Here is a 19744-nt window from a genome sequence, read left to right as displayed (position 1 = left end):
GTTTTGAAAGCCCTGTACACTACAATTTTAGATATGTACACTTAAAGAAATCTATGAGGAAAGTTCTGTAAACAATTTCATCTATGCTAAAAACCCTCTATTGTTGGTCCACTAAAATATCAACCTATCTCGAATCTGCTTTTCCCCAGAACATAGAACTTTTAATTACTGAAGCACAAACACGAAGAAATAAGGTTGCATAAAGAATCCCACAACCAAAGAATGTGTTAAATTTACATTTTTAGCTACTGCCTATAAACAGTTTAGTTTAATGTTTGGGAGACTCCGACGATTACAAAACATCTGTGTGGCCACAAGAACAATCTTTACCACTGCTGAAGCCACTGAATCTCCTTATACCCAGATCGTCTGTATCTTTTCCCTGAAGCTGCTAACGAAGTCCGGACCATCCAGAGACAATCTACACATTTTGAAATTAAATCCATCAAACCAACAGTACTGGATCCAGTCATATGCTCTAATAACTTTAGCAAGAGGTTCTCCACCACAGAAATACAGTGTTGGAAAGAGCTCAACCTACTGCAGCAGTTGGAGGAATAGGTAGAGCAGCCAAGATAAGTTAGTTTATGCTGTACTGCAGGGCTTCTCAGACCACTAACTGCAGTGTGGAAGAAACATGCGCTATGGACCAAAAATGCAACAGAAAGAAAATCTGCTTATGCTTGCGATTATATAGGCAGATTATAAATGTTTACATTTATAGGAGTAAAAACCCTGAAGTTATAAGAGCAGGGGCATGACAGCTTGCTACCACATTCATCAAGCTCTGTTACAGATAAACGGACCCAAACAGTCGTTATCTCCCATTGACTTGAAATGGAGTTAATGTTCATGCTGCTGCACTAACCGGTAATGAAGCTTGATAAATAAACTGCTCCCTCCCCTTGGAAGCGGTCATGCATATGAGAGCAATAGAGAGATAAAAGGAACACACACACACACACACACACACAAAAGAAAATAAAAAAGCTCTACATTTTGCACCATGATAGAATATGGGGGGAAAAAACCTGTATCTAACATTTCTGGTTGTTTTTTTGGAATGCATACTGGACGCCTAACAAGCTCCTATTGAACCCCCAAAATGACCACAACATATATATAAGCATATGAGTGTCACAGAGGAGTGCTACTGAGCATGGCAATATATATTTTAAAACCAGAGACAGAACATAAAACACAGACAAAGCTCAGTTTTTAGCACATCCAGTGAGACTCATACACGGTACAGTGCCTAAATATATATGTATAAATATCTAATAAGTAAAATGGTCTTTTAGTTTGACAATAGAGAGATAAAAGGAACACACACACACACACACACACACACACACACACAAAAGAAAATAAAAAAGCTCTACATTTTGCACCATGATAGAATATGGGGGGAAAAAACCTGTATCTAACATTTCTGGTTGTGTTTCTGGAATGCCCTGCAAAGGCTGAAATATCTGTACCAAAAGCACTAAATTATACCTGATACTTTGCATCAGAGATGCGCTCTATGGAATATAGTAAGAATGTTAACTTCATGAGCTGCTTGTATGGGTCTGAAATGTAACCACAAAAAAACAGAAAAAAAAAAAAAAAGTGTACCAAGTAGGCAAGAAAATATAGTAAAACATGTATACATATTTATTAATTAGACCCCATACTGAGTGATAATACAAACAGAAAGATGGCATGAATAATATGTTAACCGATCCATACAATAGGAAGTATAAATGCTATTAAGATTTGAATATCTGGTAGGAAAATTGGCGGACTGCACTGGCCAAGTGCACCTTAAGTATGGGAGATGGAGTGGCTCAGTAAGTAAAAGCACTGACTGGCACCGAGTTTCAATTCCCAGTGTCGGCTCCTTGTGACCTTGGGCAAATCACTTTATCTCCGGGTGCCTCAGGCACCAAAAAACAGAATGTAAGCTCTCCAGGGCAGGGACTGTTTCTGCAAAATGTCTCTAAAACGCCACGTAAAACTAGCAGCGCTATACAAGAAAAAACAATTATTATTTTCCGCTGTCAATTTTAACTCCATGTGCTAGTATGCTGTGCCTTTTGAATATACAGATCAACCCCGTTATAACGTGATCCGTTGCAACACGAATCCGCTTAACGCGATGCAAGCATGGCTCCCAATTATCATATTTATGAATACTTTACAACACGATTATTTATATCTTAAATACTTTATTGTACAATGCATACAATTGTACATTATTTCTAACGCGATCCTCTTATAACGCGATGTGATTCTTTGGACCCAAAGCTCAGCGTTATAAGGGGGTTGAGCTGTACTACTATATATGCCAACTGCTCCAAGGAGGGAACTCTGAATTTCTTCTAGTCCCTCCATGTTAGTACAATTATTGTAAAATCGGTAAGAATAATTCCCCTGTTCGCTCTACATCCCTCCAACGCCATTACAAAATAATGGGGATATACCAAAGTAGCCCATTTCTCAGGCTGGGGAGAAAAAAAAAAGCCCATCAATTTAGAAATAAAGTCCAACAGGAAAAGAAAAACCAGAACAGAGCTCTGTATAACTAATGCGCACAGGCTCTCCACAAAGGTAGCAGACAGCAGCACATCAACAGGCTGTCGAGTAATATGCAGGACTCATAACCAAGCCCACTGGCAGGGTGGAGCCACAATAAATCACTGATATTATTGCTAATGAGCCTGAAAAATTAGAGTAACAACAGATGGAGACTACAGTATATTCAAGGTCAGAAAAAGCAACAAAACATTACCTGAAACACTAAAAAGGAACAAAAGCAAGGCATATACCAGCATAGCCGAATCATGCAAATCCTGCCTTCATTTTAGAAGTATGAGAACTCTTTATAGAGGATCTAATAGATCGTATACATGACAGAAGGCATACCCAACCATTGAAATTCTAGTGTGGCCCGTTTCAATACCAGTGGCCCTTACTCCCGACTGGGAGTAGGATCAAACGATAGCAGCGATAAACTCAAACTGCTGCGAGATCTTCAGATGGGCAGGAGGATATAGCATGCCACTAAAAACCACAAATACAGTGGACATCATTTTAGCACAGTGGCTAGGACCATGAGTAAGCCAACACCTGCTTGCTTCCACATGCCAAAACAAGCATATCGTGGCATTTGAGGAATTGGGCAAATCTTCTCCTCTTGGCCCAAGAAAAAGGAAGCACAAAGACTCCCTGTATCAGAAATGTAACAAAACCTGTGAGAAGAAAACCTACCCCCTTCACTTTAACTGGGAACACAGATTGCATTTCCTCTGGTGAACGAGTATCTATAAAAAGAGACCTTTATGACCCTAGAAGCACTCTTTGACAAAACGCCGATAGGCGAGGAACGCGTTAGAGGTTTCTTACTTTTTAATCTAGGCTTTATGCCTCAATAACATTTTTGTTACTTTTTCAATTGGTCTCCAGTTCTCTTCGTTGCAGTATTCCTTTTTCAGCAATTCTATTTCAACTCTATCTACACCGGGAAGCATGCTGCGGGATGTCGGAACCCCTGTCATGGGGCTTGTAAGTACCTACAATACTGACTGTCTTTACCGTGGATGATTGCTGCAATCTTTGGGACTGTTCATTACAATAGGGGTCACATACCTAACATTGCTGTTGGTTTCTATTTCCGACTGTCATCTTTGCTAGGGTTAATGATTGTACCCCATCACTGTGTTCCAGTATGTGTTATAATTTCCCTAGCAGTTACGGTTTACTCACATTTTTCTCTCACTCCGCTTAAAAGGTTTACAATAGTGTCTCATCTTGTTATGTCCAGTGTTTGTAGCACCTTTCAATTAAGTAATTCCTCTATTTGTTTTTCCCCTTCACTTGTAGTAAAAAATAACTGCTGTGAGACGAGCAAGGAGTCTTGTAAGGGCTTTGTAGGCAGATTTGTTGACGTTTGGTCCTACCTCAACAGGCAGGGCTGATCTTCTAGTCCTTTATGGCAGCTAATAACAGCTGGAATGGAACTCCTATCTGGAGTTAGAACAACAAGAGGTCTGACAGGTATAAAGGAGGTGTGGCCTGTTCTGTGTTCAGTTACCCACCCTTCTAAAAAGCACAAATTAACCAAAATAGACAGGTAAAAAGAAAAACAAGGGAGGGAAGTAAACTGCCATAAAGGACTTTAAGAAACCAAAATATCGGTAGGTAAATGTCCTATTTTCTTCAGCATCTTCTATGGCAGCCAACAGCTGGGATGTTCAAAAGCAGTCATCCTTAGTAAGTAACAGAATAACAGCTGGTTAAACCTTCTTCGCAAATCTTCCAAGGCCTGGCGATCTAACCTATAATGCTTAATGAAGGTATGCAATGAGGCCTGCGCTTTCTCCCCCCAATAAATTGCCATAGCTCTTGTTTAATGGGCCCTAATAGGTGGCGCTACTTTGCTACAGAAGCATAAGCTTCACTGATGGCTGTTGTGATCCACCTTGAAATAGATGCAGAGGAGAGGTCACTTGCCCTTTTCTGGGAACTTGGAAAAGATCAAACAGCCTCAATGTTTTCTTAAACTCAGCTATTGTATTGTATGTCTTTATTTATATAGCGCCATTAATGTACATAGCGCTTCACAGTAGTAATACACGTGGTAATCAAATAGATAACAGATAATATAAATAACAGATCATGGGAATAAGTGCTTCAGACATAAAAGTAACATTAAGGAAGAGGAGTCCCTGCTCCGAGCTATCTTCTGGATATAGACTGTCAATGCTCTAAATACAGCCAGATTAGATAATCTCCTTTATACCTGCGCCAGAACTCTTTGCCTATGCCAGATAGGAGTTATATCTAAGCTGCTATTGGTGAACAAAGAGGATGCTGAAGAAATGTTCCTTAACAGAGCACTTCCCACTCAAATCTCCTACACGAACTTGCTCCAGTAAATAATTCCATTCCCCTCCCACCCCCCCACCCCATCTTTTAGGCTGTGTGTGGATTGTTAAGGCTGGAAAAAGGTGATCTTTGGAAAATAGATCTATTTCCTATATTAGGTAAAATAGATTTTTAAAAATTGGTTATACATTTTTTTTTTCTGGTTGGGCATCTGTCTTCCCCATTACATTACCATCATAATACTGCATTCTGCACGGACTTATATATTTTAAAAATATAATTATCATATGCTTTGTAATACTGTTTGGATGAAAGGCGCTTTCTAAATGCTAATTATTCCTGTATGTGTGACCTGCAGAAATAGGAAATGTGAGGCGGGGGGGGGAAGAGAAAGAGGGAAAAAAAAAACAAAAAAAAAAAAACTGTATTCATCCTTGTAATTAGACTCGAGGATTAATAGTTAAGCAGTGATGAAAGCTGACCGACTGCTGTTAGCGCTTGGTATTTATATGCACTCAATGACCTTAACAAATGATGGCGAGGTCATGCAAATGTTTAAAGATTTATGCAAACTGCTTAGTCCCCGGCCTGATTCCCTTTATTGCTACAAGCTAAGTAAATTATCTGCCCATTCCACGATTCATTTGGAGCTGCTTCCAGCTGGTTATTGCCTATTTAAATTGATGGATTTTAACAGGCCCAGTTTGCCAACTGTTGCATGCAAGACACCGACAAGCAAAACACTCCAATTGCATCGGCAGACGTCCCATACCTTCAGATTGATCTTTTCCTGAGATGATGTGGCATGAAAAAAAAAAAAAATGCAAACAGAAAAAGAAATGGCACGTCTGCTCTGGTTTAGGGAGACATGATAATATAATTGAATTTTGTTTTTTTTTAAACCAAGGACCATGCCGTTATCATTGATTGCCAGGACTGAAAATATGGAGGTTTTATAGGCATTCAGGTAAACACTCAATCAAGTGGCTGGGAAGCAAGTATTGTGGTATTCTGGTATGGCCTGGTATGGCCTCTTGCACAAAGTTTATTGTGTAATTATGAGCCAGTAAGAAATAATTTAATTAGTGGTTAGGTTTGACTAAATACAACAACAAAAATTCACTTCAAAAAGGGGTATTCAATCTGCCAATGTAGATGGGATTACAAAAGGTAAAAAGGGGGGAGAGGAAGAAGAAAAATAATAAAATTATGCAGCTATTCCAAAAGATCCCCCAATTAGATTATAGTTATTAAGTAGCTCATATTAAATTCACAATAGCTGCAGGTTAACTTATTAACACAGAAGATATCTGATAAAACAGTAAGCCAATTATCCCACGTGGATCCTACATATATCATGTCAGATGGAGAGGAGATGCAATGACTGTATGAAGGTGAACTGAAATAATTTCAGGGCCTTTGGATTGTAACTTGTTTGCTTATCAACAGGTAAAGTAATATGATCTTGAATCAGAATATACAATAAAAAAAATATATAGTAGCCATATATTACATTCTGATGTATTTATGTTTTCTGGTGGTTGTTTATACTGCCACGGGTGAAAAAATTTAAAAAAAAAGTAACCAGATATGACTTTGAATCTCCAGCATTGAAAAGAGGTAATAAATGTGCACCTTACATGACTCACCTTGTGAAATGTTTATCTTATGGTTCTCTAGCTACTGCAATTTCCTCTGAAGTCACATTTGGTATTTCTAATGCTTTTGAGAATCAAATCTTTTCAGAGTCTGTCAATACAATTTCTTCAATGTGTGATTCGGGTTCGATTTTGATACAACCCAACCACTAGAGATGTATGCAGACGATACTGTAAAAGTAGATAATCTTGAAGGAACATGAGTTACCTTCCTCAAGAAGGAGGGGACCACATTGTTACATGTTGCAATCCGCCGTCTGTAGACAATGCCTGTTGCTGGATCTATTTTGCAGGGGAAAGGAAAACAAGATAAGTTAAGTCTGGTACTATTAATATAATCTGTACAGCTAAAAATTAGACAATATGTTTTTTTATCACCCTATAGATTCACGGTCAGTTTCACTTAAATTGTTTTTATTTTTATTTTAATGTGTAAAATGCGAAGATAAAGCACATTGGTTCATATTTAATAAGCGGTTCTATGCCAGAAGACTCCTTCCAGTACCAGAAAAGCTACAATAGTTATTCATATCTCTCAACATAATTTGTTTTTCCTGGATAGTCCATCCATGGCAGTCCCACCCTCAAGCCGAGATAGGAGAAAGAAAAAATTCTACATGTAGGAGGACCATAAATAGACACACCTCTCCTTCCCAGGTTGTTTTGTGGTAGCCAAGCTGAAAGATACAAAATCTGAACATTTTTAAATATTCCAAACATGAAATATATAGGGAGGGAGTTGGAATGTTTTTTTTTTTTTTAATATATTGGAGGAAACTCTTGACCATTTTCAAACCCAACATGGCTCTGTATGAGCCAATCTTTTGCCGGACAAAAAACAATTCAGAATAAACCCCTTGGAGTCTTTGATGTAAAGGAACTGGTTGTATTGCCCTGTTTAATAATTATTTTAGATTTTGTTTCAAGGCTTGTGCTGTCCTGTTGTTTATTGGGAATATAGACATCAGAAAACTGTTGTTTCTTCCAGCTCTCTTTATGAATTCCAGAAAATAGCCCTTGAAGATGATATGGAATTCTGGACTATAAGGGTCTTTATGCTGATAGAGGGGAACAGAGTTGCTTATAATGTAATAATTACATGTGGTAATGGGTTAAATGTGTATATATGTATGTCAGGATGACTAATGGTTCTGCTCTGTTAAAAAAAACTGTTAGTAGGCAGTTTACAATCAACAGGGTTGGTCAATCTTCTAGAGTATGTGATAGACTGTCTGTTTTGGTCTGTTTTTTACAAGATAAAAACAGATATAGATTGCAGAGAAAATACAATACAGCCTTTTAATATAGAATTGAGAAAAGACAAGTCAGCCTTTTAATATAGAATTGCTAAGGAATGACAAGTCAGTTTTTGTAATCTGTTTGGTAATGTAACATGTGATGTATAGCAAACTGTATAAAAACTGAAGAGTGCCTTTCTACAGAATCAGCCAGAAGTCTTGTATGACAAATTGATTCTCCCTGCACTTGTTAGGTAATCTATTAATAAACCGGAACCACAAGCAACATTGAGTTACACAAAGGTAGTCCTCTGACATGATTCACGCACACGGCACTTTTTCAAAGAGTGACTAACCTCACTGATGTGCTATTTGTACACTCCAGGCTGATCCATTGGATACACCCAGCCCAAAACTCAACCAATCAGAGCACAACCAGGTAAAAAACCATGTGTGTCATAATGAGCCTATTAATTGCTGAATGCAAATTCTGGACCCATCTAGAGTGCAAAAATCCCCATCTAGATACAAAATAAGGGAGCTTTAAACAAAAAGATTCTTAAAATATATAAAGTATCTATACTATGTATAATAACAAATATTCATAAATGGACAAAAACACAAGCACAAATGTTGCAGAATGCTGCCTAAGATTGAGCAAAAGCAATATTATATTGTAATACAATTTATACACACACACACACATCAATAGATGTTTGTGATCTTTTCCCTAAACCCATTAACCCCCGAGAGAATAAATGTAGATTGGGAGTTACATAATTTCTTATGAAGTTCTTGGACTTCTATTAATATTTATATAGTATTACTATGCAGATTTATGTACTGACTTCTCTAAAAAATTAAGGGATGCTAGATATATCCAATACACACACACATACATACATATAGAAAATAGAGAGACAGTTGACACTCCAAATACAAAACAATAGTTGTGGTGCATGTCCCATATGGATTAAATAGAAAATGGTAGTCAACTCAACAAGAGTAAACAAAGGACAGCACTCAGTGGTAGATGAAAAAACCTGTATTCAAAGTGCTGCTGTCTACTTTGAATACAGGTTTTCTCATCTGCCACTGAGTGCTGTCCTTTGTTTACTCTTGTTGAGTTGACTACCGTTTATATATATATATATATATCTCCCCTTACTGATTGGCGGTAAAGCAGTTAGAGGCTAGAGGTGGAGAGAGCCCTGACGGAGAAAATTTTGGAAGCGCAGCTGCCTTCCAGCGAGATCTCGCAATACTAGGAGAAGGGCACGTGACGCGAAAGTGTGCGGCGGTCAAGGAGGACAGACGCCGGTACACAGAGCAGAACGGTCTCCAGCAGATCTCCTCAGCAGGTTATTACTATTGCAGAACGGAGAGTAGCTGGCCGGGACACAAACTGAATGTGAGAGACTCCGTTTGATTATAATCTCTCCAACTGCCCTTTTAATACTTACAAAGTGTGAGTAGATTACCTATATGTTTATAGGATTTTTATATTTTAATAAACTGTGTTACACTATATCTGTCCCCTATCTAGCTCTATCCCTCTAATGTATTCAACCCTAATTGAGAACAAGTCCATCCAAGAGGGTACAGAACTTGGAGAGAAACTTATAGTGTGGGAAAGAAACATCCAGTCCCTATTTAACAAATTACAAGCCAGTGTTTCAGATCCAATATAAATTAGAGAAAGGCCTATTTAAAACTACTTAATTGAGATCATCTCTCACCAATGATATGTGATGCTGTAAAAGACATACTACTCTATGTTTCACCCCCCCCCCCCTTATTTTTTCCTCTCTCCTTTTTGCACCTAGGTTATTCTTCTACATTTTCCACATCACGGCATGTGTGGGGTCGTGGACCTTTTTGGCTGCACTAATCAGGGAAAGGTTATAAATAGGTAACACCTCCCTAAAGTGTTAATAGTTTATTATTGCACTGTGGTTATTTACACACAATTTGATGTTATTTCATTGTAGCGCTTAAAGATAAGTGATAAATATCTACTTTGCTATATATTTATATATAGATTAGTATAATTTTTTCATTATTATATATTTATGTAGAGTCCATGTTTAATTTGTTAGATTAGTATTATGAGTTTAGTATTTATGCAATTTTATTAGAATTAGTTAGTGTGTGTGTGTGTGTGTGTGTGTGTGTGTGTGTGTGTGTGTGTGTGTGTGTGTGTGTGTGTGTGTGTGTGTGTGTGTGTGTGTGTATATATATATATATATATATATATATATATATATACACACACATACATATACACATACCATCTGATTATATATGTTTAAATTGTATTACAATATAATATTGCTTTTGCTCAATCTTAGGCTGCGCTTATAGTGACGGCAACGGTGACGCCATGTGAAAATAATTGTATTGAAGCAGTCGTGTGCGCTTATAGTGGACGCAACGGCGCTACCTATATCCTTGTAGTCATTAGAATTTGATTTTTGCAGAGACGGTCTCACCATGTACTGATGCGGCCAAGTTTATTCGAGCATTTGCCCGTTCTTGGCCGCAGCAGTAGCCTGGCGCGCGCCCGAGGGTGACGGGCGCGCGCCGAAGCAGCGGAAGAGCGCCCTCCGATCGGGGCGCTCTCCCTACCGCTGCCGGGTCCGCCGGGTCCCCCGGAACCCCCTGCCGCCGTCCCCCACATCGCGGGACACCAGGGCTCCCTAGGGGAGCCCTGGACGCGCGTGCAGGGGGCGCAGGCTCCCGAAGACGCGTGACCGCGCGTCTATGACGCGCGGCACGCCGAGGGGCGGCCACTAGCAAGCCGGGAAATCTCCCGGCTTGCGGATCTGGCCGCACTGCAATTAAGTGTGTCGGCAGTGTAACTGCCTATAAGCTCTCTGATTGGTTATTAACTAAGCTTCTACTGCACCCAGAGTGTATGTCAACAGTACATGCTGACACCTAGTGACTTACGTGTTTTTAGGTGTGTGTCTGTCTGTCTGTCTAGGGAGAGGTGTGAATACTGTAGGTTTAAACAAACTCCAGTTTGTGTTTAAATAGCACACATTGGCAGAATACAGAAACAACAACTCTACGTTTTGCCTCTTGCTGTTGTCTCCATTTGCACATCTCCGCCCGCCCCTCTGCCTTCCCCCTTGCCGACGTCTCCAAAACTGATTTGCAACGTTCGCAATCGCGACGTCATCGGTCGCGGCCTTAGGCTGCATTCTGCAACATCTGCGCTTGTTTTTTTTGTAATTTATGTATCTTTGTTATTATACATTGTATAGATACTTTGTATTTATTTTACGTATCCTTTCTTTTTTTTTTTTTTTAAAGCTCCCTTATTTTGTATCTAGATGGTTTTTTTTGCACTCTATGTGGGTTCACAATTTGCATTCAGCAATTAATGGGCTCATTATGACACACCTGCTATTTTACCTGGTGGTGCTTTGATTGGTGCAGTTTTTGGCTGGGTGTATCCACTGGATCAGCCTGGAGTGTACAAATAGCACATCTATCAGCGAGGTTAGTCACTCTGAAAAAACGCCCTGTGCGTGAAACATGTCAGAGGACTACCTTTGTGCAACTCAATGTTGCTAGTGGTTCCTGTTTGTGAATAAATTACCTGTCATCAACTTTTCTTGTCTGGCTCCCCATTTTTTGCTATTGGAGCAGTGCTTTCCATTTTCGTGTTCTCCAGGTCTTCCATCTTCTATTGCATCTGTAAATGAGTGGTCTATTGAGACATCTCTCCCTTCATTAGAGAGGTTAAGAGAGCGTTTGCATATAGTGTTAGGACCTGTAAAACGGGTGTGCCTTGTGGCACAGGCCTAAAATGCTTTGACCAAAAGATTTAACTAAATGACCTATACTTATGAGAAGACAGATAAGTATGTAACTATATAATTTGTCATATTGAATATAGCATTGGGGATTTCTGTCGATCACCCAAGCATCTGAAATCGACCGAACCAAAAAGTATCGTAAATTTTGTAGTCTTTCCCCTTCTGGAGAAGGCTGGATTCTCCTCATCTCATGCTAATCTTCCAGAGCATCGATACGAATAGCCAAGACCTCTTGGACCACGAAAGGCAGCTTTGACCAGCCCTCCAGGAGGCTGATCTTGAATAGCCTCTTCATGGCCTATAGGACCAAATGTCTCTGATATTGGACCTTTCGATCATTAAAGTATACAACATATTTTGTTATTCTTACCTATGGTAAAAATATACTTTTCGCCAAAAAAAGCTTTTTCGATGATCGGGTCTAACTTTCATTCAAACAGGAACTGGCCTTCAAATGGGAGTAAGCATAGATTGATTTTGGAGGCTGAATCCGCAAGCCACGGCAAAAGCCATAACGCTTCCCTAGCTACTATACACAAGTGAGACGACCAACTACTGAAAAGAAAATTGGTGCCAAGACGCAGTTCATAAGTAACGGGGCAACAGTAAGGCACAACCAGTGGGGATTGCTGCGACATGACTGTTGTAAAGTGTTACAGCTAAAACTACAGAAGGGGAGGTGAATATTACTAATGTTTAAATTAAAAAAAAAAAAAAAAATGTCAAGTTTTAGCAGAGATTCATTGTCCAAAGTGGGCAATTAATACCAACTACAGGGTTCATGACATGAGTACAAGATCTAAAATATTAATAATTGTTCCAGCACTCGCTGACTAATGGAACAAATTTCAAAAGCAGGGTAAATGCCAAATCAAAAAATATATATATTTAATATATGCACAAGTTCTATGCATAGAGCAATGTAACACAAATAAACTGATATAGCACCAGAACACATAAAAAAAAATAGTTGGCATAGGGACAAAACCCAGGGATAGGGAGTGGGAAAACAAGGGCAGGTAGGGGGGGGGTAAATGTTTCGGGGACAAACCACTTCCTCAGGCCCGTTCCCTCTTGTCCCCAAAGGGACAAAAAGGTACTTCCCTTACCCCAGTACCCCCAACTACAAAACTGAGCCCCTAACATATAGGATAATTGATAACCTTCTAAGCAATTAGTGCTACAAGAACATGAACAAGCAGTAGACAAAGAGAATACTGTATGATAATGTCCAAAATCAAACCACAGGGTATCTGCCAGCAAACGTTGTGTCTAACACTCTCCTCGCCTGCTGCAAGGGGCTGCTGTCTGAGTCTGTGTAATCCAGTGTAGATGAGGGCTGACGGCATAACGTCATCAGGGGCCGCGAGATTAATCCCTTGCCAGCAGCGGATTAAGCTTCCATCAGAGATAGGGAACAGCTAAGAAGCTCCACAAGGAAGACCGTGCGCGCGCATCCATCGCATGCACATGCGCAGTACAGGTCACCATTGAAACTTATTGTAAACAGTAGTATCTTGTGAGCGCATCCGTCCCTTCACCACACATGCATAGTACAAATCTGCATGAGCATCCCTAAAGAGGTAGAGGAGAGGTAGAGGCTGTGCGTGCGCATCAGGCACGAGCGCGCCCACAGACCAGAATAATGAAGTTCAGAAGGTAGAGGCTGGAACATGTTCCTACATGGGCGGGCCTTATCGGAGACCCATCCACATCTGTCCGTGGGTACTTTATACTCAGCAAAATAACCCTCTTAAAACGTCTGCATCTCAGTCCCATACAGGATCATAGGAAAATGAAGTTTGAGGAGATCCAATCAAACAGGTAGCCCAGATGAACTACCTAAAGTAGAATGTCAATAAAAATATAAATAAGTGTTAAAACTGTTTTGAAGTATGAAACTTTGTCCAAAAACAAAAACATATCAATAAAGAATAATAATGCAAGAAGATGCAAAAAGTATGTGTAGGAGAGCATCACCTGACAGGTGTATAACCACCAACCTTTACGGGTACCGAGATGTCCTGGGATAGAGGAGAGGAGACAACCATGCATGTGGGATGGATCACTTAAAGACTGCCACTAGTGATCCATATTGGACCAGCCACATCTCTCAGATAGAGGGGCAACAGACTCGATATCGTGCCAGGTCACTGAGGCAAATCATAGAGGCTGCCGGTCATGAGGTGCTTCACATACACCATAGGAACAGGTAAGATTAAAGGTAACCAGATATAACATCACACATTAGAAGTAACAACTTCGGTCCAGTTCTTTGTTCATTCCCCTTGGGGCCATTGTTCCTAGAAGCCTGATCCATCTGGATTCCTTCTGGAGTAACAACCTTTGTGTGTCTCCACCCAGGCGACTTGTCCTCATACCATCAATAACCTGGTACCTTAGCTGGCTAGCATTATGCCCTGCAAGTGTGAAGTGATGGCCTCGGGTGCTTCTGGATCACATCTCCGGATGGCAGCCTTATGTTATCTGATCCGGTCCTTCACCAACTGTGTCGTCTTCCCCACATATCCCAGACCACAGGGACACTTAAGATAAATGACATGTCTCGACAAACATGTGAAAAAAATCTTTTATCTGAAACACCTGACCCGTAAGTGAATGCTGGAACGTGGAGCCTTCCTGGATGCTACCACACCGACTACAGCCGAAACATCTGTAGCAACCTAATTAAGGTGTTCCCAGAAACATCTGTTTAGGACCTGAATCCCCTATGTCTGCTCTAACTAAATGGTCACGCAGGTTTCTTCCTCACTTGTACGAGAATATAGTTTGTTCGATAGGGGCCGGTCACTCCGCAAAAGGGGCCAATGGCGCTTAATAATATTTTTGATTCGTCCACTATTTGTGCCATTTCTGCAAAAGGGACAGAGAATGTTCTACTACGAGGTACCACATTTGTGGTCTCTGTCCATAATTCTTCCTTTATATGTTGGCTTCTAAGCAATTCGTTGGGATAACCTCTCCTGCATATTATTTAGGCTGTCCTTGACTTTGGTGGGTATCCTAATAATGCGCTTAGCTCTCAAAAACTGGCTCTATGGTAAGCCAATAATAGTGCCGGGTGGGTGAAAGCTCGAAAAATGTAATAAATTGTTGCGATCTGTTTCTTTAGTGGCAATATCTGACTCTAGTCTACCGTTCACTAGGCTGATCGTAGTATCTAAAAAGTTCACCATAGTACAGTTATGTGTATATGTGAATCCAATGATCCTACGAACCATATTGATATCTTCAACAAAGTTCAATAGGGAAGCCACATCTCCCTGCCACACCATAAACACATCAATAAACCGCACCCACTTACGCCCATGGTCCAAAAATGCTGGATGACAAATTTTAGTTTTCGAATTTAGCCATGTAGATATTGGGGTATTTGGGTGAGACATTGGAACCCATGGCCGTCCCCTGTGTTTGTACATAGAAATTGTTTTCAAATAGAAAAACATACTCATGCTGGATGATCTCTAATAAATTCACAATTAACATCCTTTCCTTTGGTGTAAACATATTTTCTTGGTTCAGAGTCTCTTTTACTGCCATTATCCCATCTACGTGGGGGATGGACATGTATAGACTGTTGACGTCTAAAGTAACAAGAATGGCCGTCACCTCCAGTGGTGGTAAATATTTAATCTTATCCAAAAAATTAGGTGTCCTGGATATAGCATCTGGTGTTGGTGACTAGAGAGCTCAGTAATTTGTCTAGAAAGACAGCATAGGGCTGGAAGATTGAATCAGTCCCTGCCACAATTGGTCTACCGGGGGGGGGGGGGGGGGATGCCAAGTTTGTGTGAACTTTGGGTAGTGTATATAATACAGGTATTATAGGATCTTTCTTAATTGCTCTTTTGATAATACACCACTCTCATATGCTAGATTAACAACCTACAAGATTTTTCTAGCAACCTCATGCGTAGGATTTTGATCTGCCTGCCTGTAACTGTTAACATCCCCTAGTTGCCTCAGGATCTGACCTATAGTCATCCTTATTCATGACGACTATAGCTCCGCCTTTGTCAGCGGGTTTAATGATTATATTGGGATCTGATTCCAGTTCCTTGATATTTTGTTGTCTTTTAGTGATATTCATGGGCCTATATGTTCTTTTCCTGTTTTTGAGAACCTCCATGTCGTGCTGAATTAGAGTAATGAATGTCTCTATAACATGATTAGTAGCGGGTGGATTAAATCTACTATTTTTACATTCCCCAGTCAACATATGAAAATTGGTATCAAGTTCAAGTTCTACTTCATCGCTCATGGGTTGGGCAGTTGCTGGATGCTTGGTGAAGAACCCCTTAAGCCTAAGGGTTCTGAAGAAGCGAGCCAAATCGACATCCAAGTCAAGGGCATTTGTAAAATTGGTCGGTATGAAAGACAGCCCCTTGTTAATTACCTCAATCTGCTCATTGGCCAATACTTTGTCAGAAATATTAATTACCAATGTACTTGGGACGGATGCGCTCACAAGATACTACTGTTTACAATAAGTTTCAATGGTGACCCGTACTGTGCATGTGCATGCGACGGATGCGCGCACACGATCCTCCTTGCATCAGTAAGCATAGAGGGACATGCGCAGTGTACATAATGATGCGTGGAGGTTCTCAGCTGTTCCCCATCTCTGATGGAAGCTTCATCAGCTGCTGGCAATGGAATCATCTCACGCCCCCTGATGACGTCATGCAGTCAGCCCTCATCTACACTGGATTACACAGACTCAGACAGCAGCCCCTTGCAGCAGGAGAGGAGAGTGTAAGGCTAAGGCCCCGCTGCCTCAGACCACGCGGCGGCGGGTGGAGAGGCACTTGGGGCTTTTCCAGTCCAAAGGGACCGTTTTTTGCGAGCAGGGGGGCGTGGCCATGACGTGGGGGGGCATGGCCATGACGTGGGGGGGGGGCGGCCATGACGTGAGGGGGCGGGACCGCCCGTCAGCCGTTCAGTCCCTCAACTCCTCAACCGCTGAGCCCCTCAAATCCTCAGCCCCTCAACTCCTCACACACAGACGCACTCAGGCACACACATACACACACAGACAGGCAATCACAAATACACACGGGGGGTGAATCGGAGCCCGGGGGATCAGAGCAGGGGGGGAATCGGAAGGGGACCCCCCCCCCCAAGAGGAGAGAGTCTGTGGGAGGGAGCAGGGGGGACTTCCTTGGTGCTGCAGAGCTTATTTAAAATCGCTGCTTTCCCTCCACACTCTCCTCCCCGCTCCCCGAAGCCTCCCCTCATTGGCTCACAGCCACACCACGTGACGCGTCGCCGCTTGGGATTACAATTCTCTTGAATCCCCTGGCGGCTGACGCGTCACAGCGTGTAGTGAGCTGTGCAGCGAGGGGGGACTGGGACCGGCTCGGGAGGATTCCCCTGCTGGTGGGGAACGCTCGTTGCCGCGGGTCCCAGCCCTTAGACAACGTTTGCTGGCAGATACCCTGTGGTTTGATTTTGGACATTAACATACGCTCTTTGTCTACTGCTCGTTCATGTTCTTGTAGCACTAATTGCGTAGAAGCTTATCAATTATCCTACATGTTAGGGGCACAGTTTTGTATTTGGGGTACTGGGGTAAGGGAAGTACCTTTTGTCCCTTTGGGGACAAGAAGGAACGGGCCTGAGGAAGGGGTTTTTCCCTGAAACGTTGCCCCCCTGTTTATCACCTGTTTTTCCCCCCCACACACCCTTGTTTTCCCACTCCCTGTCCCTGGGTTTTGTCCATATGTTACCTATTTGTGTATGTGTTCTGGTGCTATATCAGTTTTTTGTGTCACATTGTTCCATGTACATAACTTGTGCATATATTAAATATATAATAATTTTTGATTTGACATTGACCCCGCTTTTGAGATTTGTTCCATTAGTCAGCGAGTGCTGGAACTATTATTAATATTTTAGTACTTGATTAAGAGGAAATTGGTTCCTTCTTTTGTTCCTCATTTGCACCCTGCATCTAGCCTAAAATTAATCGGTCATTAAGAGTGCTGTCTATCACTATATTTGTTTGAGTACAAGATCTAGGTTTGGAGTGGCAGGTGTTAACTATATCCAACCTATCTATTGCCATAGTACGCTAATAAACCATTAAGTCGATCATTGTATGGATACTTGAATGGTATGTAAAATTACTTATGGATTGTTTATATTGATACAACATTAACGTTTTACATAATGGCTATAACAGAATACAAATTACATTATCAGTGTGACAAGAAACCAGCGAAGCACAGTCAATCAATTTACATTGTAGCATGATCATAATTGATTGATCGTGTTACATTATTACTGATTCAGAGCCAACATTGTTGCAAGATGACTGATTAACTCACATAGTTCAGACAATACAATTGAACAGCAGACAAATATAAATTTAAATCAATTATATATAAAAAGAGAAAATGAAAGCAGTGTTTGTAACATTTCCTGTGAAACACATCTGGTAAGTAAATAGATCTCATATCAATAACTAGTCGTAATTAGACTACACTACGGTTGTTGATACCTCAATAATGTATTAGCCAAATGTGAAAGGATATAAAACTATGCAGTTTTACAGGTCTCATGATTGATCGACCTGGATTCAATAGTAATATAATCCTGAGGACTGCAGCATACTTTGTTAAATTTGTGAAGTCTGCAGCAAAGGTTGTAAAGTAGTAATGAAATAAATCACAGAAGGTACTTTACAGCAGCAGTCCAAGCTGCCGCTTTTTCTCTCCTTTAATGTGTGTGTGTTTGTGTGTAACAGTGTTTCCCCCACCCTCTGGGAGATCTGCCTATTACTGGGTGTGTAGTAGTGCCGAGTACCTGTTGGCTCACAGAAGCTCTTGAGATTCTGCCGTTTTTGTTGGGGAAGACAGGACAGGCTTTAGGGGTGACAACTGGTTCTCTCTCACGCTTAGTTCAGCGCCTCCATCTTTCGCAGGCTCCAGGAGGACTGGAGGTAACCCCGTGGGAGAACTCTCCGATACTCCCCCTGATAGATTGCAGACTCAGACAGGAGTGTGTAATATATATATATATATATAAAAACAGGAACAGTCTTATTTCCTGAAAAAAGTGACAGAGGTCACAGTAGTCCCCTATTAGTTGTACTCAAGGCAGAATCAAATTGAATAACTAAAAGATATTAATATTCACAGTATGGACTAGTTAGTCCATACTGTGAATATTAATATCTTTTAGTTATTCAATTTGACTAGTTAGTCCATACTGTGAATATTAATATCTTTTAGTTATTCAATTTGATTCTGCCTTGAGTACAACTAATAGGGGACTACTGTGACCTCTGTCACTTTTTTCAGGAAATAAGACTGTTCCTGTTATATATATATATATATATATATATATATACACTCCTGTCTGAGTCTGCAGTCTTATTTCCAGAAAAAAGGGACAGAGGTCACAGTAGTCCCCTATTAGTTGCATACTAGTTAGTCCATACTGTGGATATTAATATATTTTACTTATTCAATTTGATTCTGCCTTGAGTGCAATTAATAGGGGACTACTGTGACCTGTCACTTTTTTCTGTTACATTATTGTCTCTTCCCCATGCACCAGACTCTTTTCATACTACTTGATATTATGGTTTGAGCGTCGTCCATTCCTTCTATTTTTCACAGTCTTATTTCCAACAGCACAGAATACAGCATACTCTGGGTTCCAGCGTTGTGATGGTCCCTGGACTCAACCCCCAGGGATGGGCCCCAAAAGTTTGGTCCTTGCTCTTCCCCTACTCCCTGATGGAGGAGGTATAGTCCTCATTCCCACTCCCCTAAGGGAGGGGATAGAAGGTGACAGAGCCCTATACACCTCTTCTGTGGGACAACTCTCTCTCAGCGGAGACACAAAAACTGTCTAAATTTAGAAAGTGCAGCCCCTTAAGTACCCTGGGGGAGGATCCACAGTCTAAGCCCAGAATTGGGCTTGAACACAGGCCTTGTCCTGCCCCCCATGTCACTCAAGGGAGCTGCTCACTCTGGGGAAATCCCGGATTGGGCCCAACACTGCCTGCACTGTACCAGGACTTGCATGTTATGCAGGGTAGTAGCCAAAACCAGGTATGGTTACAATACAATCCACGCAATGATAAGTAATTATCGATCGGCGAAGATTCTGCTCGGGAGCT

The 19744-nt window shown here is 41.0% G+C and overlaps 1 protein-coding gene across 2 annotated transcripts in view; it reads right to left on the bottom strand.

Moving 5' to 3' along the window:
* Nucleotides 1–19744, bottom strand: part of PRELID2 (PRELI domain containing 2) — a 108023-nt gene that overhangs the window by 58263 nt on the left and 30016 nt on the right. Inside the window, exons 3-4 of one of the 2 annotated variants that reach the window (XM_075601039.1) lie at nt 6736–6809; nt 5642–5659 (exon numbers count right to left, since the gene is read on the bottom strand). In XM_075601039.1, coding sequence (XP_075457154.1) covers nt 5642–5659; nt 6736–6809 — 92 coding nt within the window. The remainder of the gene's footprint in view (nt 1–5641; nt 5660–6735; nt 6810–19744) is intronic. The other variant, XM_075601040.1, reaches the window with a different exon arrangement.

Source organism: Ascaphus truei, chromosome 5, assembly GCF_040206685.1.
Source record: "Ascaphus truei isolate aAscTru1 chromosome 5, aAscTru1.hap1, whole genome shotgun sequence".
NCBI lineage: Eukaryota > Metazoa > Chordata > Amphibia > Anura > Ascaphidae > Ascaphus > Ascaphus truei.
The sequence above is the reverse complement of the archived record's forward strand: the minus strand, read 5'-3'. Positions and strand labels throughout refer to the sequence as shown.